We start from the raw sequence: 21,863 nt of genomic DNA on the forward strand, positions 1-21,863 counted from the left end.
CCCTTATATTGCATTGCATGATCTCATGAATAATTGTATCCACAGTTATAATACTTATCTATTCATTGAACACACCTTTAGATATGATTATGCATTAAAACACATTTCAGATGTAACATGGAATCTGCAAATTTTAAAATGAATTTTAACTTTGGTTACAATTATTTATGTAAAGATATAATGCCTTGTAATGTACATTATGAATACCTTTGTAATGCATGATACAGTGTTACCATTATAAAGAACCTGTTGTGGAATGAAAATGTTCCAATGTTCCAAAAAGAAATGAAGGTTTTTGAGGAAAACATTCCAGGATTTTTCTCCATATAGTGGACTTCACTGGGGTTCAATGGGTTGAAGGTCCAAATGTCAGTTTCAGTGCAGCTTCAAAGAGCTCTACATGATCCCAGACGAGGAATAAGAGTCTTATCTAGAGAAACCATCGCTCATTTCCTAAAAAAAAAAAAAAAAATTTATATACTTTTTAACCACAAATGCTCGTCTTGCACTGCTCTGTGATGCTCCACGCATTATGTAATCATGTTGGAAAGGTCATGCAAGACATAGGCGGAAGTACCGATCCAGTGTTTACAAAGCGAACGTGCAAAGATTAAGTCAAACGCACTTTACAAAACAAACTTCAAAAAAGGTAAAACAACGATGTAGGAGTTTTTCGCCCTGCCGCCATACTTCCACCTATGTCACACATGACCTTTCCAACATGATTACGTAATGTGTGGCGCATCACAGAGCAGTGCAAGACGAGCATTTGTGGTTAAAAAGTATATAATTTTTATTTTATAGAAAATGTCTGATGGTTTCTCTCTAGATAAGACTATTATTCCTCGTCTGGGATCATGTAGAGCTCTTTGAAGCTGCACTGAAACTGACATTTGGACCTTCAACCCGTTGAACCTCAGTGAAGTCCACTATATGGAGAAAAATCCTGGAATGTTTTCCACAAAAACTTTCATTTCCTTTCAATTGAAGAAAGAAAGACATGAACATCTTGGATGACATGGGGGTGAACAAATTATCAGGAAATTTGAATTCTGAAGTGAACTAATCCTTTAAATCTATATTTTTTGTCTACAGGACATGAGGAGTATTTTTGGGGTGTTGGTTTGTCTGTCTTTCGGCCATTGTGCTTTAATTCCTGACTTCCGCACTACAGAGTTTGGGTTACAGCCTATTGACAACATTTCAATTGCATCACCATTCCCTCCAGGAGCACCGGAGCCTGACTTATCCTATTGTCAGATGCTTCTGGAAGCTCCGGTTCCACCCACAGCGGACCAGGTACCCTGGTACTGCATCTGTTCCGCTTGCTCCGGAAACAGAGGCCAGAAAGGAGACAGAGGCGACCGCGGAATGCCAGGTACATTAAACTCCACAGTATTTTCTCTGTTGGTTTATTATTATCAAGGGTTTTACTGACCGAATCTGCTACTCACAGGAGTTCCTGGTAGTCCAGGTCGAAGAGGCCTCACTGGGCTTCCCGGCCGTCCAGGATTCACAGGACGTCCTGGCATAAAGGGTGAGAATAGTTCTATGCATTTTACTTCAGTATGAATCAGTGTTGATTAAAAATATCCTGGCTCTTCCAAGCTTTATAATGGGAGTGAATGGGGGGCGAGATTTTGAAGCCCAAAAAAGTGCATTATTCCATCAAAAAAGTAATACATACGGCTCCAGATTGGTTAATAAAGGCCTTATGAAGAGAAGCGTTTTTGTAAGAAAAAGAGGCATATGTATAACTTTATAAACTGTAATCACTAGCTTCCATCCGCACATTCATTAATGAGATGCGCATACTGCCGTTACCGGAAGCTATAGTGATTATAGTTTATAAAGTTATAAATATGGATGTTTTTCTTACAAATACCCATCGCTTTGCTTCAGAAGGCCTTTATTAACCCCCTGGAGCATTAGGATTACTTTTATGATGGATGGATGCACTTTTCGGGCTTCAAAATCTAGGGTACCATTCACTCTCATTATAAAGCTTGGAAGAACCAGGATATTTTTTTTTTCAATATAATTTGTGTTCGTCTGAAAGAAGAAAGTGATACACACCTAGGTAAATTATGGGATCATTTTTGGGTGAACTAACCCTTTAAGTAGATCATCGAGACCTTTGGTTAGCTAGTTATCCAACGCTGGTGTTAGTTTAAATGAATTGTGTCAAATGTGGTAGTAATGCAATTTCACTCACAGGTGAGAAAGGTGAAATGGGAGATAAAGGTAACATTGGTCCCGCTGGACTATCAGGACCCAAGGGAGACAGGGGGCTCAAAGGTCAGTGAAACTTCACTAATGTTTTATCATTCACACAAGGTCTATCTGGTGACCATATTTGTAAATGTACTTCTCAGGTGAGAAGGGTGACCGTGGTCTGGATGGTCCTGCGGGAGATCAGGGTCCAAAGGGAGAAGACGGTCAGTGCCCGGAGACCTGTGAGCCTGTACCAGGGGCGGATGGTGCACCGGGTCTTCCCGGCCCTGTAGGTGCACGTGGGTTACCTGGGCTGTCTGGAGACCCTGGTCCCAAAGGACTGAAGGGCGATCCAGGTTTGGCGGGCGTGCCTGGCGTTCCAGGTGTACCAGGGCAGAAGGGTGACCAAGGTCCACAGGGCCTGTGCAATTGTCACGATGGGGCTCCAGGAGCTCCGGGTCAAAAGGGTGATAAGGGTGATAAGGGAGACATGGGTTTGAGAGGGCCACAGGGTGTGAATGGAACCATAGGACCTAAAGGTAATCAGGGAGAAATGGGAATGGTGGGTATGCCTGGACCTTGCTCACCTGCCGTGCAATCTGCTTTCTCCGCTGCTATGATCACCTCCTTTCCTCTACCGAACCGCCCAGTGCCTTTCAAACGTGTCATCTACAACTTAAACCAGCACTACAACCCTGATAACGGTGTCTACACCGCCCCTGTTAACGGAACCTACGTGTTTAGCTACCATCTGCAAGTGTCCAACCGTATACTGAGGGTCGGACTCTTCCATGACTTTGAGGCCGTGGTGAGGACAACTACACCAGTGGAAATGAACACCGCCTCTCAGCAGGTGGTGCTGAGTCTGACTCAGGGTGACTGGGTGTGGGTGCAGGTGAAAGACACCACCAGTAACGGCATTTATACCGGTACCGAGGCCAGCAGCACATTCAGTGGGTTTCTGTTGTACCCAGACAAATGTGATGACATGTTTGGAAGAGATTTTACCACAGTCGAGTTCCCCGATAAAGATATTGAATGGGGAGCTCCATAAAGACCCACATCTGTACCCTACGCTCTTAACCTACACCTTTAACTCTTAACCAACCCCTACATTCTAAACCAGCACCCAAATGTTTATCTATAGCCTAGACCAGGGGTAGCCAACCCTGCTCTTAGAGGGCTACCATTCTGCAAAGTTTAGCTCCAAAGCGAATTAAACGTACACGGACCAACTAATCGAGGTGCTCAGGATTACTTCAAAGTAACATGCAGGTGTGTTGCAGCAGGGTTGGAACTGAAGTCTGCAGGAAAGTAGCGCTCCAGGAGCAGGGTTGGCTTCCCATGGCCTAGACTTACATCCTAAACTCTTAACCTACACCCTCAAAACTGTAACCTATACCCAAAATTCTAAACCAAAACCAAAATAATGTATCTACTCCCTAGACCTGCACCCTACACCAAACAATCTAAACGTTCACCCAAACTAGACCTACACCCAACATTTAAACCTAAACTTTTATCTACTTTTTAGACCTGTGCCCTGATCAATTAACTCACAGTCAGGATTCTAAACTTTCATGCAATCTTCTAACCTACATCCAACAATCTAAGTCTTAACTTTTATCTACTCCCTAGACCTACACCCAACATTCTAAACTTTCACTCAAACTTTTAACTACACCCTAGATCTACACTCCTGGGCAAAAAATGGACCAAACCCAAAATGGTTAAACACAAATTTTTGGTCAGGAAATTAGCTAAATTTAAGCAAATGCACTACTTAAAAAGCCATTGCCATCATCAAAGACAAAGTTAAGTTTTTGGCAGAATATGGGAAATTGTGTGTGGAATCACAATGAAACACGAGTTGCATGGTGATGCTCCAGAGGACTGTCTTCGAAAATCTGCTGAGAAATATAATAATAAATGCATCTCTACCACAGTGAAGCATGGAGGAAGAGGAGCCATTTCAGATGCTGGTATTAGTGAGCTACTTCACTGTGAAAAGTCATTTATTGCTTTGGAGTATAGGAAATTATTGCAGAATGGCTTGCTTCCCACATATAAAAAGTTGTTATCTAAAGAGGAATGATCAGATGTTATTTTTCAACAGGGCAATTCTCTTGCCTAAACTGTAAAGAAAGCCAAGAAGTGGCTTGAGAACAAGTCAACCAGGCTCATGTTTTGGCCTGTTCAGAGTCCAGATACGATGCTCCTATAGTGAATATTTGGTCTCAAATTAACCTGGAGACATTTTTCAACTACTCATGATCTATTTGAAGCCATTAACATTGAGTGAAACAACACTGACTGTTCCTCCTGTAAAAAGCAGTCTCCAAGTTGGGGAAGGTCATTCCCTGTTACTTTATCTAGAGTATTTGTGCAATTCTTGACCACTAAATATTTCGCCATTTTGGCTTGCCCCATTTTTTTGTACTCCCAACATTCTAATCCCAAACATTTAGCTACTCCCTAAAAATACTCCCAACATTCTAATCCTAAACATTTAACTACTGCCTAGGCCTACTCCCAACATTCTAATCCCAAACATTTAGCTACCCCCTAAACCTACTCCCAACATTCTAATCCCAAACATTTAGCTACTCCCTAAACCTACTCCCAACATTCTAATCCCAAACATTTACCTACTCCCTAGACCTATACCCAACATTCTAAACCCAAACATTTAACTACTCCCTAAACCTACTCCCAACATTCTAATCCCAATCATTTAACTACTCCCTAGACCTACTCCCAACATTCTAATCCCAAACATTTAGCTAATCCCTAAACCTACTCCCAACATTCTAATCCCAAACATTTAGCTACTCCCTAGACCTAAACCCACCATTCTAAACCCAAACATTAAGCTACTCCCTAAAACCTACTCCCAACATTCTAATCCCAAAAATTTAACTACTCCCTAAACTTCTCCCAACATTCTAATCCCAAACAGGCCACTGTCCTGCAAGTTTAACTCCAACCCCACTTAAACACACCTGGACCAGCTAATCAAGGTCTTTCTAGGGATACTAGAAACTTCCAAACAGGTGTGTTGAGGAAAGTAGGAGATAAACTCTGCTGTACAGTGGCCCTCCAGGACCAAGTTTGGACAACCCTGCCCTTGACCTCCACATTCCAAACTTTCAGCCAAACTCCTAACTACACTCCAAAACCTACAACCAATATTCCAAACCTAAACATTTATATATTTCCATCTAAATCTATATATTCCATAGATTTGTACCCCATTTTGTTAACCTACACCCAACATTCTAAAATTTCACCCAAACTTTTAACTCCACCCTAAACCTGCACCCTACATTCTAGACCTACACCCTAAACCAAATGATTTTGTCCTCTCACAAGCCTCTAAAATGATCCACTTTTCCACCTAAACCCCTAGCATTTCTATAATCCTCCACATTACACAGATTCTATTTTAAGACCACTTTATGTAGTTTGTATGTAGAAGTGAACCTTCGGCTGAACGAAGAGCCTTCTCTTTCACATATTTGGAATGAATTAGTCCAGATGGATGTGATCGGTGTTTATTTACAGCGTATGTCTTGTAACTTGATTAACTTACGTATTGTGCCTCCATCAATAGCTGTATTGTACCTCCCGCGTAGATCAGTCGTGAGGTTGCTCCCTTGACAGGCACGTTTCAGCCGGATGTTTGTAAAGAATGTAAGATGAGCAGCAATCAGCTGTTATATAATCCTCCCAGCTATTCAGTGGACAAACACTGAGGATAAGAGCAAAAATGAGAACAGGAAAGAATGTTTGCATGTCTCAGGATAGGTGAGCAGAGAGAAGTCAGAGAGGGGTTGTCTTACACAATAGAAGTGTTAAACACCTGTTAGAGAGAAAGGGAGTTCTTTAGGATTATTCCGACACACTACAATATTATGGGGGACCTCTTATGGTGTTAACTTCACACATTTGGGCTGGGGGAGAGAGGGCCCACCCATAAAATTGTTGTCCAAGGCGCACAATATGACAAAACACAACATGACAACAAAAAATAAAAACAATGATGTTCATGCTCATGTTCTGTGTATTGATTACCCTTATATTTCCAATAAATATTAAACCATTAATCTGACTCCTCATTCTTGTTTGTATTATTAAAATATTTCATTTAGCAATTTGCAAATACAAAAGAGTGCTGTATGGGATGATGTATTTTTGTAGAAGTTAACTTCACCCTGATTCCCTCAAAAAAGTAAGATTCAGACAAATCTTTTAATCTTTATTTAAAATCTACAAGTTGAAATAATTTGCAAGATCATGACTTAAAACACAACAAGGGCCACCAGGGTTAGGTGCTTCTACATCAATGTTATTTACCTATCTTTCCCCTCTGATTTTAGGCATAAGTTTTGGGTAGGATTAGGTTTAGGAGTAGAAATAGGGTTAAGACTAAATTTTCAGACTGGAATGTTGTTCCAGGATCAACAAAATATGTTAATCCTGGAACATGTCTTACTTGGAAAAATCAAGGGGACCTTTCAGGCATTTAACCAAAAACTGATTTAAAAGACCCATTAGTTGTGTCCCAAATGGTTTTTTTTTTTGGCTAATCATCTGGGCATTTGGTGTATTTTTAGGGCCCGAGCACCGATGGTGTGAGGACCCTATTGTAATTGCTCAGTCAATAATTATTTTCAGAAATGAATTGCATTTTTGAGGGCCTAAACATGCTCGAAAACTCATGAAACTTTGCACACGCATCAGAAGTGGTGAACATTTACATCTGATATGGGTTTCAGAATTAGGTGTGGCAAAATAGCGCCACCTACAAAATTTCAATTGTTTTATCCCAAGATGCATTCCAGTAATGTTTTTTTTCCTAGTGTACATTTATAAATGTTACTTAAATATCCTACTTGAACCAAGACCTAATCCTGGCTTAGGCTAAGCCCTGTCTGTGAAACCGGGCCTCAGCAAATAAGCATTAGGACATGCAACTATTGTGTAAACGACACATTTTAATTTGATTTAAACGCTTATGTCAGTTCTCTGCAGTTTTATTCATCAATTCTCCACATGGATGACATTATTTTCACTGAATTTTGTCAGGCACATGCCTGTGGTGTCTTAAAATGCTGTCTAGACAAGCAGCCTATGGGTTAATGACTTCCGCACTATTATTATAAATGCAACAAGAAGTCCTCATCAATTGAAACACAGATTGCTCAAGGTAAACAGGTTTGGGTTCCTCTCTGAATTGCTGCCATAAGAATGTGGGCTATACAATAAAGTCAAGCAGATGAACACACAAAGGTATAGTAAAACTATATGTTAACTGTAACATGTTTTGTGGCGTTAATCAAACTAAGACTTTATCCTTTACAGGGCTTCAGTAACAGCTCTGTAATGATGGATTCGTTGAAAATTCTCTTTGGTATAGAGACCATGTAGCTGTTTGCCGTCACAAATAGTTTTATTTTCTCTCAAAGCATATACAGAGCAAATAACAACAGAATTGACCTCTTTAAAAATGTACACTGCAAAATGATTTCCTATATAATACATCCATTTGTGACAAATACAACAAATTACATACTGTATATATCAGTTATTCTTATGGAAAGATCTAGATTTACAATTTTATTGCACTAAGAAGAAACTTTCTTATAAGAAGCTAAGTTCACACTTGAAACAAGGTTTATTTTAGGTGAACTGCTTTATTTTTTGGTTCAAATACATCTTATGCATCAAATTGCAAATATTAAGCAACTAAGATCAATTTAACTACAATATAATTGCAGTCTGCATCAGTTTGTTTTTCTAACCTGGCTTAAAAGTCCTTGCATTAAAACATCACATCATCTACACAATCTCAACATGCATCCACTAATGCTTCTGAATCTTTATACGCACGATTCTGCCTGCACAAAACACATATACGTGTCATCCACGGAGAAGGCTCTCAAGGCTCAGCCGGAGATTCGTCATCATCGCCGATGATTCCTTTCAGATATGAGCGTTTAAACTCCTCAAACACCAGGTCAGTTGTGTCGTCACTAAACACACACACAAGCATTAAAATCACACAAAGAGACACAAGAAACTCAATCAACGTAAAAGGCCGATGTAGAGATGAAGAGGAACACTAAATCAGAAAACGGGAACAAAGGTGTTTTATGTCAACGACACACACACCCCTGTTCTAATGTCAGAAATCTGTTTCTATTGAACAGTAACAACAGATTTACTCAAAGAACAGCACTAAACTGGGGCTCTACACAAGAGACGGGATCGCATTTAGATCGGACACTGATATCGGTGCTCCTCGCGCTCTCAACTTTCCCTTCTCAGAGCCAACACGGATCGTTTATCATCTCGAGAGTGTGTGTGTTATTGGGGATTAAAGACAGGGAAGTTTACACCACACAATGTGCAGTGAACACGTGGAATCAGAGACACGAGGACTCTATATGAAGGGTATTATATAGTGGCACATATAACATAAGCGGTATCACGAACCCCACTGAATATACACCCTGATAATGGACAATTACAATGGGAAACAGAGTGAATTCTTGTGGCTTACCTCTCTTTAGGAGGAGAACAGGGAGAAAATAAAAGAGACAACATTCATTATTATCAAGGCAAGTCATATATGTTTATATAGTGCTTTATACAACATACATGTATATATTATATATATGTATAGACACACACACACACACACACACACATATATATATATATATGCAATATGATCAGCTCACCTGGATCAGGTTTGGGATGCATGAGTTTGAAGGGAACCTCCACGGCAACCTCACTGAAACACACACGATTACCTCTTACACACTTACACACTATGAAATCTGAGAAAATTCTACACCAATCAAAACTCACCTGGATCCAACGACCCTGTAAGAGAGCAGAAATAAAGCCATTAGCAAAGCCTTTCCTCAATGTATGAATCGACACTGAACCAAAACTGGTGTTCACTCACCCCGCTGCATTACACTTCAACACCACCCTATAGGCCACCAACATGCCCAGAATCTCCTTCAGAACTTCATCCTTTACGCTGAAGAGAAAATTCAGATAGAGAAACATCAGGGCCCTTTCAGATCATCCTCGTGTAGATGCCGAATGAGCCGCACTCACATGCTAGAGGAGGCCAGGTTAGTGTCCTCATGCTTCAGTTTTCCATCCACAGCGATTCCATGTCTCTCGCGGTTACTGCTCAGTAGAGGACAGAGACTGTACACCTTCTTCAGACTGGTACCAGAGGGCACTGTGTCCCTGTGAACCAACAGCTTCATTTTACCACAAGGACAACAAATCGACAAAACAGAGGCATACAACACTCACTGTGACATCATAAACACAAGACACAATACAATATACTGATACATAAATGTAACACTCACAGTGACATCATAAAATCTTCATTTTCACTGTGACATTATAGAGACTATATCCTCACAGTGACATCACAGTGACATCATAAGTCTTCATTTTCACTGTGACATCATAAAGACTCCATTTTCACTGTGACATCATAGAGACTATATCCTCACAGTGACATCACAGTGACATCATAAAGTCTTCATTTTCACTGTGACATCAGTGACATCATAAAGACTCCATTTTCACAGTGACATCATAAAGTCTTCATTTTCACTGTGACATCACAGTGACATCATAAAGACTCCATTTTCACAGTGACATCATAAAGACTCAATTTTCACTGTGACATCATAAAGACTCAATTTTCACAGTGACATTAGAGACTATATCCTCACAGTGACATCACAGTGACATCATAAGTCTTCATTTTCACAGTGACATCACAGTGACATCATAAGTCTTCATTTTCACAGTGACATCACAGTGACATCATAAAGTCTTCATTTTCACAGTGACATCATAAAGTCTTCATTTTCACAGTGACATCATAAAGACTCAATTTTCACAGTGACATTAGAGACTATATCCTCACAGTGACATCACAGTGACATCATAAGTCTTCATTTTCACAGTGACATCACAGTGACATCATAAAGACTCCATTTTCACAGTGACATCATAAAGACTCCATTTTCACTGTGACATCACAGTGACATCATAAAGTCTTCATTTTCACTGTGACATCACAGTGACATCATAAAGACTCCATTTTCACAGTGACATCATAAAGACTCAATTTTCACAGTGACATCATAAAGACTCAATTTTCACTGTGACATCAAAGTCTTCATTTTCACAGTGACATCATAAAGACTGAATTTTCACAGTGACATCATAAAGTCTTCATTTTCACTGTGACATCACAGTGACATCATAAAGACTCCATTTTCACAGTGACATCATAAAGACTCAATTTTCACAGTGACATTAGAGACTATAACCTCACAGTGACATCACAGTGACATCATAAGTCTTCATTTTCACTGTGACATCATAAAGTCTTCATTTTCACTGTGACATCACAGTGACATCATAAAGACTCCATTTTCACAGTGACATCTTAAAGACTCCATTTTCACTGTGACATCATAAAGACTCCATTTTCACTGTGACATTACAGACTATATCCTCACAGTGACATCACAGTGACATCATAAAGACTCAATTTTCACAGTGACATCATAAAGACTCAATTTTCACAGTGACATCATAAAGACTCAATTTTCACAGTGACATTACAGACTATATCCTCACAGTGACATCACAGTGACATCATAAAGACTCCATTTTCACAGTGACATTATAAAGTCTTCATTCTCACAGTGACCTCATAACTCTTAATTTTCACTGTGACATCATAAAGTCTTCATTTTCACTGTGACATCACAGTGACATCATAAAGACTCCATTTTCACAGTGACATCATAAAGACTCCATTTTCACAGTGACATTATAGAGTCTATATTCTCACAGTGACATCACAGTGACATCATAAGTCTTCATTTTCACTGTGACATCATAAAGGCAAGACTCCCTAAATGTTACACATGGATCTAGTGAGCTGTTTATCTAGATTCCAAAATGTTCCTATTCCTGTATTAAGAGTAGTAATGAATGTATTCTTCATGGAGAAGTAATTCCCAGAATGCACTGCAACAAGCTCAATGAACCTTTTCACATTTTTAGGTTTGGAATGCAGAGCTAGACTATAAAAGGACAAACTTCTATAGTGGTGAATTGGAGATGACACGATAGCATTCTCCAACGGTGAAAGAAAAACTCCACTATTGCCTTCCCAAGACTTTCCAAAAGAAGAGGAAAATGTAAAGAGATGGATTACAGCAGTTTCAGTCACATTTACAGTCACTCCCTTAGAAACTGTATTGGAAATCCTATCACAGCAGTGTTGATTTTTTGTAATTTAATGCCAGGGTAATATAACTCAGAGGATATGGTGATATACACTACCGTTTGGGGTCAGTACAATTAAAGGTTTAGAAAAAAAAGTCTCATATACTCACCATTTATTTGACCAAAAATGCAGTAAAATCAGTCAAATTGTGAAAAATTAATATAATTCAAAATATCTGTTTTCTATGTGAATATATGTTAAACTGTCATTTATTCCTGTGATCAAAGCTGAATTTTCAGCATCAAAGTCAAGAAAAGCATCAATTGTGACTTTACACTTACACTGCATTTTATTCAATACTGAGGATATGGATCAAAACAAACAGCTCAATGATCCACTTTACTCCATTTTGTGTGTTTTTATAAGTTGTTTCCTCTTCAGAATGCAGAGAACTCATTCTATTATGTCATCAGAGCACGTGACATCGCTGTGACATCACTGACTGTGTTTGTACTCACATGGTGTCCTCATAGGCCACAGGGCTGATGTATTTGTCATTTGAGTAAAGCACCACATTAGTAATCTGCTCCACTGTTACAAAGAAACAGAAAACACACTGTAACACACCAAAAATACACTTTTACATCAGTATTTAGAGTGATAACTGTGTTTATGTACCTGAGACTGACACGTCCTTCACGTTCCTGTTGGAACTGTTGTCAATTTCCACGCTGATGTTGATCTCCTCTCCATGGTAATACGTCTGTAACACGAACAATCGCAGAATTGAATGGATTTATTTATGTTTAGATATGGAATATGTTTATGGTTGCAATCACTAAGGTTAAAAAACGTCCCACCTCTTTCTCCAGAGTGACACGCATGTGCAGCGGTTTATCAGACATCACAAATTCACAGGTGGTCTCGCCCATCGGGGCCGCGTTGCCTTCATCTGGAGCATACTGGATCTTTCTGATGGCCAACCGGACTGTACTCCTGCAGAAAGAGAGAGAGAGAGATGCGGCATAGAGTTAATAGAGTCTTGATCTTGTGGTTTTGGTCTCAGGACCCTCAAGACCACATGATCATGGTCTGGGTCTCAAACAAGACATCAATCTATTTCCACCACACTAAAAATAATAATTGCTCCAACCACAGTATCTGCAAGGCTTCTGATTGGCTACTATTTTGCATTTTCATTTTATTTCAGTGCATTCAAATAGTGCCTTTGGATTTATAAGACCAGGCCTGGGCCTTGAGATGTCTTGTGTTGTTCTGATTTCGTACTTTATAATGAATATAAGTGACTCTTCTCACCTCTTTTGGGCTTTTTCATCTTGATTTTCTGCACAGAACGCCTTCACCTCAAACTCCACGGCACAGCGCTGCACAAACACAGACACAACTTTTACTCCAGTTAATTAGACTAGTTCAACTATAATATAAATGTACTTAAGCCATAAAACACACACTCAATCTTATTCCTACATTTGAAGCTTCAAATAAAGACTGCATCAATTACATCGATACACCAGTAGGTGGTGACACGTGACGGTTAAAAAATATAATTGAATCATTCATTCAAGAGATTCATTCAAAAACACTGACTCATCAAGTAATGAAACAAATGAAGTATATGAGTGAGTGAGTCATTGAATCATTCATTCAATAGATTTAAAAAAACTAAATAATAATAAACTTATTAATTCAATATTTTTTGAAACATAATTGGACAGGAATTAATGTTTTGTCAGAATCTCTAGTAAACTATACGTTTATTTGTCTATTCAGAATCATGGGAGAATTATCTCTCTGATCCGCATTAAAAAATTCTACATTTATCAAAATTATGTAGCTTTACTTTAAATAAAATAAATATAAATATAATATTCACTAAACTCATTTTGTTTAATCTTCACATTTCTCATTTTTATTTAGTGCAACTTAAAATTTGTAAACCTTAAACTGAAACAAAAATGAATTAAAAACTATGTAGACATTTAAAAATATATATAATATAGCTGCAAGCATTGATGACGGGCCCAAGCCTGCCGCAACTGCCACTCCGCAGGCTTTAGGGAGACTGTGCATTACAGGCAATATCCATTTAAACAGGGTGAATGAAAAGGATTTTGTCAAGATATGAGACTCTTCCTGTTGCCCTTTTGTCATTAATTTAATTCCTTGCCATGACAACACAGTTCTAAATATCCAATATCCATTTGCGATGTAACATCGTCTATGTCTTAGCATCATGTTCTGAAAGTTTGGTGTGAATCATAAGAATCACCTACGAGCCGACGTCTTGTTGGTTGGAGTTAATGACTGTAAATTAGAAAGTTGTCCGACTTAAAGAGACACATTGGTGACTGTAGGTAAAACGACATTATTCTGAAGCAAATCGGGTAAAAATAAAGGGTGATCTCAAAGCATTTTGAAAGTGACATTTCCTGCTGCCATTTGGTGGCACTATAACTTTGACTCACAATAGTCACGTCCATGTGGTCGGCTTCCTACAGCAAACACACTGCTGAAGTTTCATTAAAATCAATCAATGTATGCAGAACTTCCTGTTTCCCTTTTCTCGCCATAAATTTGTTTCAACGGCACGGCCAAACTGTTCAAGATATCAAAAATCCACTCGCAAATTAACATCATCAATGTCTTGACTTCATGTTGACCAAGTTTGGTTGTGATCGGATGAATCCCCTAGGAGGAGTATATCAAATTTCAGAGCATGCGTTTTTCAAACAACCCATACAGGCCGACTTCCTGTTGGGCTGGCATATGACTTAGAGTGTGAAAGATATACGGCCAGATGAGATATATAACTGTATGAAGTTTGGTTCCTGTAGTGGAAAAGGGGTGCGCTACAGAGCCCCTCAAATCCAACCATATAAAAGGGTGTGCCACAGAGCCCCCCACCATTGTTCAAGAGTTTTTGAGTATGTTAAAGGACCCGAAAGTGCCTGAGAGGTCATGAAAGAGCAAATTTACCTAAGAAAAACAATAAGGCCTTCAGCCTTTGGGCTCTAATAAAAATGACAAACTTTAACCAAAATGTAAAAATAAAAACTATTAATAAAACCTACAATAGTATGAAAACACTGAATGTTTGTGGTTATGATGTTTTTAGTCATTAGGTCGTTTACCTTTCCTGGGTCTGTCGGCGCCGGCTGCAGAGCTACAGAACAAGGCAGGTTATCTGGAAACTGAGAGAAAACACATGCGATCGCGGTTTCAGAAATCACAACTTATTCACCCACACAAACCCTCTTAAAGAGCCCCTATTGTGCTTTTTTGGATATGACCTTTCATGCAGTGTGTAACTGAGATGTTTCTGAATGTTAAAGGTCTGCAAAGTTTCAAAGATCAAAGTTCAGATTAATGGAGTTTTTGCCTCCTAAAAGAAATAATCGATTCTGAACTGAAAGGAGTCGTTAGTAATTCAGTCTCACGTCGTTCCATGTTTGTAACCAATTTGCATAATGCCAGCCTTTTTGCCCCGCCCTCAAACACTGTTGTTGTATCTGAAGAGTTTGGTTCAGACACTGTTTTCTGCTGCCAAAGCAAATCCACTTTGATGAGATTGATGACCAATCACTGCAAACTGGGCCGTCTGACCAATCAGAGCAGAGTAGGATCTTAGAAAGGCGGGGTTTAGAGAGACTGAATCTTTGAACAAACCGTTTCAGACACTGTGAGAAAAAAGCTGATGCTGCAGTGGATATTATGCGAAAATTAAAGTGTTTTTGACCTTGGATGCATGTAAAGCTGTTGTAGGAGACTCCAAAACAAAATTAGGAACCTTTAAAAATAGCATAACGGGGCACTTTAAAGCAAAAGTTTGTTAGTCTGCCATGAATAAAAACTGACTCTAACCTCAAAGAAGAAGGGATACGCATTGTCTCCGAGCTTGCGCAGGATCTTCTCTTGCACTTTGGTGTGAATGCTGCGTTCCTTGTCCTGGAGAGGAGGATAGACCTGCCGTGTGCACAGGAAAATATCCCTGCGGAATGCAATTCCCAAGACGTCCATATCGTCCCGACCGTATCGGAATGTACAGGACAACATGACGTAGACTAGAGGAGATAAACACACATACAGTAGATTAAGTCATCTACACAGGCTTCACAGGCTCAAAACACACATACAGCTCAACACTGCCATCTGTCTGTGAACATGAACTCACCTTTCTTTCCCTTCACCTGCTCTGGGTCGATCAGCACTACACCATCTTAAAACATGAGAGAGAGAGGGAGAGAAATCTGTCAGCTGTACATCAGGGTTATTTTAATGTCACTCAGATACAGTTATAGTTTTTTTTTTATTAATATTTTGAATTAGTTTTTATATTTTACCTTTTAAAATGAAAAAAAAATACACATAAAATTAATTCAAAATATTAATAAAAACTATGTAGATATATATTAAATATATAACAAAATTACTATATAGTTTGAATTCATTTTTATTTTAGTTTTAGCTATTTTAGTACATCAAGTTAAACTAAATGAAAATGAGAAATGTTACTTAAAATGAAATAAAATACGTTTTTTTAAATATTTTATTTCAGTTAAAGTTTATTTTAATCATGGGAGAGAAGAAATGCAAGCACAATTAAACAGTTTACTTAAAGCCTTTACGTATCATGTATTATAAAAGGTATTCATAATATACATTATAATACATTTTAATAAATATTTGTAACCAAAGTTAAAATGAAATTGGTTGTCATGTGTTTTAATGCTTTATACTTTCTAAAGGTGTAACTTAAGTATTATGATGTATTATAACTGTGGTTACAATTATTCATACAGATCATACAGCACAATATAAGGTGCATTACAAGGCATAATTAATGCATTATATATACAGGCTATAAGTAAAGTGTTACCGAAGTTTCATCTTCCGCTCTGTACTAAAGTTCAAGATGAACCCTGACCTGGTTACACAACATTTGACCAACAAAGGATCAAAACGTCACAGATTGACCTGAACACAGTTTTGCAGTGGATTAAATGCTACTAATTAGACGATTTCATGATGTTTTGTGATTTATTTCTTAAAGCAGGGTTTCTCAAACTGGGTTCAACTGATAAAAAGCTAATAATTGATTATAAAAAAGGTCTAATAAAATAAGATAAAAAACAACACTTTACAACAACATTATTTAATATGGACTAAAAATGAATTTCTACAGCATTTATTAACCTTAGTTCATGTTAGTTTAATCATTGAAATGAAAAGGTGTATTCTGTGACATTAGTAAAAGCAATGTGAACATGCACATTAACATTTTATGAACTGATATTAATTAATAAATGTTGTAAAAAATATTTTGCTCACGGTGTTAACCAATGAGACCTTATTGTAAAGTGTTACCAAATAATTAAATAAAAAAAAAATAAATAAAAAACACATTAAAAAAATGATGTGACCATTAATTGACTACTAAAAGAATCACTAACTTAAAATTGAGATATTAAATATTTTAGGTCAGAGAAGTTTGGCTGACAAAACAGTTTGGGAATCCCTGTCTTAAAACCAGTGTGAAATCATATCCTGTTTGCCCATAGTCTACATATTAAAGCCTGATGTGGCTATACAGTGATTTGCATGTGAGCCGTGATTGGCTGCTAAACTCACCAACAGGATCGACAAAGTCGCAGTGGTCAACGAAATCCCGTTTCCCCATGTAAACGCCAACCTATGACATCACACACAGTTAACCAATCACTGTACTAACACACAAACATTAGCTAACAACACAGACACCGCTACACAAATCAGCACTGATACAATGAAATTGAAAACAGACCAAAGTGATGAAAAGGGAAGGACAGATACTCACAGATTTGTCTCTGGAGAGTTTCTTGTAGATGACGTGTTTGGGACTCATTGTGTCTCTTAAAGCAGAAATATAAACAACGATGATCAAAAAATACTCATTAATATTCATTACCATAAATCATAATATTATAAACAAATTCAGCCATCTCAGGTTTTTAAACTGATGGCTCTTGGTTTCAGAGGATTTTTAGACTCTTTTAGACTGAATGAGTATCAGTAAACACACACACGCGCACACACACACACACACACACAGACACGCGCACGCGCACACGCACACGCGCACACACACACACACACACACACACACCTCATCAGCAGTTTCAGGTCTGAGCCGATGACTCACAACACTAATCTAGTGTAACCTAAACCTCAAGTCAACACACACTTAACTGCTTAAGAGTCTATGATTGGATCATTATTGCAGTGATTATTATGTTTCTTGCATGTTATACAGTGTTGGCGGTAACACATTACAAGTAACGTTAGTTATGTAATCAAATTACTTTTCTCAAGTAATTAGTAAAGTAACACATTACTTTTAAATTTACAAGAAAATATCTGAGTTACTTTTTCAAATCAGTAATGCAAATTACTTTGCTTTCCCATTTATTGACTGACAGCTCTCCTGTCCCATTGTTGAGAACTGAAGGCGTAGGACGTAGCACAAGCGTTTTGAACTGCGAGAGGCGTTACACTTTCATCGTAAGTTGAATACAGAAGGCGTAGGACGTAGCGTAAGCTCTCTGAACTGCGAGAGGCGTTACACTTTCATCGTAAGTTGAATACAGAAGGCGTAGGACGTAGCGTAAGCTCTCTGAACTGCGAAAGGCGTTACACTTTCTTCGTAAGTTGAATACGGGAGGCGTAGGACGTAGCGTAAGCTCTCTGAACTGCAAGAGGCGTTACACTTTCTTCGCGAGTTGAATACGGGAGGCGTAAGACGTAGCGTAACCTCTCTGAACTGCGAGAGGCGTTACACTTTCTTCGTAAGTTGAATACGGGAGGCGTAGGACGTAGCGTAAGCTCTCTGAACTGCGAGAGGCGTTACACTTTCTTCGCGAGTTGAATACGGGAGGCGTAAGACGTAGCGTAAGCTCTCTGAACTGCGAAAGGCGTTACACTTTCTTCGTAAGTTGAATACGGGAGGCGTAGGACGTAGCGTAAGCTCTCTGAACTGCGAGAGGCGTTACACTTTCTTCGTAAGTTGAATACGGGAGGCGTAGGACGTAGCGTAAGCTCTCTGAACTGTGAGAGGCGTTACACTTTATTCGTAAGTTGAATACGGGAGGCGTAGGACGTAGCGTAAGCTCTCTGAACTGCGAGAGGCGTTACACTTTATTCGTAAGTTGAATACGGGAGGCGTAGGACGTAGCGTAAGCTCTCTGAACTGCGAGAGGCGTTACACTTTATTCGTAAGTTGAATACGGGAGGCGTAAGACGTAGCGTAAGCTCTCTGAACTGCGAGAGGCGTTACACTTTCACCGTAAGTTGAATACTGGAGGCGTAGGACGTAGCGTAAGCTCTCTGAACTGCGAGAGGCGTTACACTTTCACCGTAAGTTGAATACAGAAGGCGTAGGACGTAGCGTAAGCTCTCTGAACTGCGAAAGGCGTTACACTTTCTTCATAAGTTGAATACGGGAGGCGTAGGACGTAGCGTAAGCTCTCTGAACTGCGAGAGGCGTTACACTTTCTTCGTAAGTTGAATACGGGAGGCGTAAGACGTAGCGTAAGCTCTCTGAACTGCGAGAGGCGTTACACTTTCTTCGTAAGTTGAATACGGGAGGCGTAGGACATAGCGTAAGCTCTCTGAACTGCGAGAGGCGTTACACTTTCTTCGTGAGTTGAATACGGGAGGCGTAAGACGTAGCGTAACCTCTCTGAACTGCGAGAGGCGTTACACTTTATTCGTAAGTTGAATACGGGAGGCGTAGGACGTAGCGTAAGCTCTCTGAACCGCTAGAGGCGTTACACTTTCTTCGTGAGTTGAATACTGGAGGCGTAGGACGTAGCGTAAGCTCTCTGAACTGTGAGAGGCGTTACACTTTATTCGTAAGTTGAATACGGGAGGCGTAGGACGTAGCGTAAGCTCTCTGAACCGCTAGAGGCGTTACACTTTCTTCGTGAGTTGAATACTGGAGGCGTAGGACGTAGCGTAAGCTCTCTGAACTGTGAGAGGCGTTACATTTTATTCGTAAGTTGAATACGGGAGGCGTAAGACGTAGCGTAAGCTCTCTGAACTGTGAGAGGCGTTACACTTTATTCGTAAGTTGAATACGGGAGGCGTAAGACGTAGCGTAAGCTCTCTGAACTGTGAGAGGCGTTACACTTTATTCGTAAGTTGAATACGGGAGGCGTAGGACGTAGCGTAAGCTCTCTGAACTGCGAGAGGCGTTACACTTTCTTCGTAAGTTGAATACGGGAGGCGTAAGACGTAGCGTAACCTCTCTGAACTGCGAGAGGCGTTACACTTTATTCGTAAGTTGAATACGGGAGGCGTAGGACGTAGCGTAAGCTCTCTGAACTGCGAAAGGCGTTACACTTTATTCGTAAGTTGAATACGGGAGGCGTAGGACGTAGCGTAAGCTCTCTGAACCGCTAGAGGCGTTACACTTTCTTCGTGAGTTGAATACGGGAGGCGTAGGACGTAGCGTAAGCTCTCTGAACTGCGAGAGGCGTTACACTTTCTTCGTAAGTTGAATACGGGAGGCGTAAGACGTAGCGTAAGCTCTCTGAACTGCGAGAGGCGTTACACTTTCTTCGTAAGTTGAATACGGGAGGCGTAGGACATAGCGTAAGCTCTCTGAACTGCGAGAGGCGTTACACTTTCTTCGTAAGTTGAATACGGGAGGCGTAGGACATAGCGTAAGCTCTCTGAACTGCGAGAGGCGTTACACTTTCTTCGCGAGTTGAATACTGGAGGCGTAGGACGTAGCGTAAGCTCTCTGAACTGTGAGAGGCGTTACACTTTCTTCGTAAGTTGAATACGGGAGGCGTAGGACGTAGCATAAGCGTTTTGAACTGCAAGAGGTGTTACACTTTCTTCGATGAACATTCTAAGTCTCCTCCAGCACATCCCAAAGACTTTCAGTGAATTTAAGGTCTGGATTCCTTAAATAAGGTGCCAATTCATGTGTGAAAATGATTCTTCATGCTCCCTCCCAACCATTCTTCCACAATTTGAGACTGATGAATCTTGGTTTTGTCATCCTGGAATATGGCCATGATGTGTCTTCCTACATGGTTGTTTAAGAAATGAAAAGCTACACACTCAATCAATTAGGGTTCAAAGAATTGTTGTCAAACATATAAAAAGCTAGAAACATAATCACTGAAATAATCTAGTCATAGACTATTAAGCATTCGCCTATTTAAATCCAAATAGCGACTTTTTTCTTTTCTTTTTTTGTCCGGGCAGCGTATAATCCATTTGCCCTCAGATCTGAACAGATCCTGCAGCAGTAACACTCACCTGTCTGTGTTCAGATGTAGATGCAGTTGTGTGTCCAGTTAAAGTGTGTTGTTGTGGACGACGGTGTTCAGGGCCAGTTTTTGTAACCTGTGACTCCGCCCACCGCCTAGCCATTCGTTTACCGTCAGCGAGATTAGCGTCTCTGGCTTGCAGAAGTAATGAAGATGCACAACTAATCCAATCATTGTATCACATGGAAATCATTGTTATATCACACCCATGGCAAATAAGCAACAAGGAAATACATTTAGAATAATAAGGCGGGCGCTGACAGATTATGAGGGATCTGATGACTGAAAAGGGTTTCTGAGGTGAAGGGTCCTACCATCTAAGCAATAAAGAGTTGATTCTCAATGTAGATTCAAATCTTACCTAAGTTGGAATGATGATTAAACAAAAATGATCTTGCATGATTTCAAATCATACAAATCTATAGTTTCACTAACAATTTACAATAAGTTCCCATTTACTCATTAACATTAACAATGAGCAATACAGTTAACTTTTGTTAACTACTGTTAAGAAATGAAACCCTGTTGTAAAGTGTTCCAGGTGTGTTTTCAGAACATTATATTCTGAATCAGACTGATTGGTGTCGTCTTTTACTAGTAGTGTCGTATAAATTAAGGTTAACAGCTGGGCTCTTACTGGAACACTGGATTGACCAATCAGAAGAAAGGACTGGAATGTTCCATTCTCTAATACATGTGTGTGTGTGGGTAATCAAAGAAAGAGGGGGCTGGAGAAACACTGAGCGCTCGGATGATAAACCCTGCGATTTAAACCCGTGTTGTCGGTCTCAGCAGTCTCGGTGCTGATGTCAGCGCAGTGGATTACACACATAGAGAAAAGACCCTCTTATCGCTCTCATCACACGCACACAGTCTGAGTCTGAGCGGGTTTCAGGGTCCAAGAAATGGCAGCCAAACTCCCTTTTGTCCATAGAGAGGCCTGGAAATCAGCAGATTTGTGAGAATTCGGGCTGGACAATATTAACAAAAAACTGACATTAATATATCTTATTTTTCTG

General features: G+C 39.5%; 2 protein-coding genes across 3 annotated transcripts; one reads left to right on the forward strand and one right to left on the reverse strand.

Annotated features, from left to right (window-relative positions):
• The first annotated feature begins 1,191 nt into the window (after positions 1-1,191).
• LOC137005380 (otolin-1-A) lies at positions 1,192-3,421 on the forward strand. The gene is made up of 4 exons (XM_067366241.1): positions 1,192-1,378; positions 1,457-1,537; positions 2,218-2,298; positions 2,376-3,421. The coding sequence occupies exons 1-4, from the start codon at positions 1,261-1,263 to the stop codon at positions 3,266-3,268; spliced, it is 1,173 nt and encodes a 390-aa protein (XP_067222342.1). The 5' UTR covers positions 1,192-1,260; the 3' UTR covers positions 3,269-3,421.
• Positions 3,422-7,656: 4,235 nt separating this feature from the next.
• Positions 7,657-21,010, reverse strand: sagb (S-antigen; retina and pineal gland (arrestin) b). 2 transcript variants are annotated; one of them, XM_067364955.1, is made up of 15 exons: positions 17,361-17,517; positions 17,156-17,216; positions 15,699-15,743; positions 15,389-15,588; positions 14,659-14,718; positions 12,824-12,891; positions 12,367-12,502; positions 12,185-12,269; positions 12,025-12,097; positions 9,349-9,486; positions 9,191-9,268; positions 9,091-9,105; positions 8,961-9,013; positions 8,780-8,783; positions 7,657-8,249 (listed from the first exon to the last, which is right to left on the reverse strand). In XM_067364955.1, exons 1-15 carry the CDS (start codon positions 17,472-17,474, stop codon positions 8,156-8,158), a joined length of 1,224 nt encoding a protein of 407 aa, XP_067221056.1. In that variant the 5' UTR covers positions 17,475-17,517; the 3' UTR covers positions 7,657-8,155. The 2 variants fall into 2 exon arrangements, with proteins under 2 accessions (XP_067221056.1, XP_067221055.1); XM_067364954.1 differs by lacking the exon at positions 7,657-8,249 and adding an exon at positions 20,834-21,010 and having other exon boundaries at positions 8,297-9,013; positions 17,361-17,415.
• Between the last annotated feature and the right edge of the window lie 853 nt (positions 21,011-21,863).

This window comes from Chanodichthys erythropterus, chromosome 17 (assembly GCF_024489055.1).
Source record: "Chanodichthys erythropterus isolate Z2021 chromosome 17, ASM2448905v1, whole genome shotgun sequence".
In the NCBI taxonomy this organism is placed as follows: Eukaryota; Metazoa; Chordata; class Actinopteri; order Cypriniformes; family Xenocyprididae; genus Chanodichthys; species Chanodichthys erythropterus.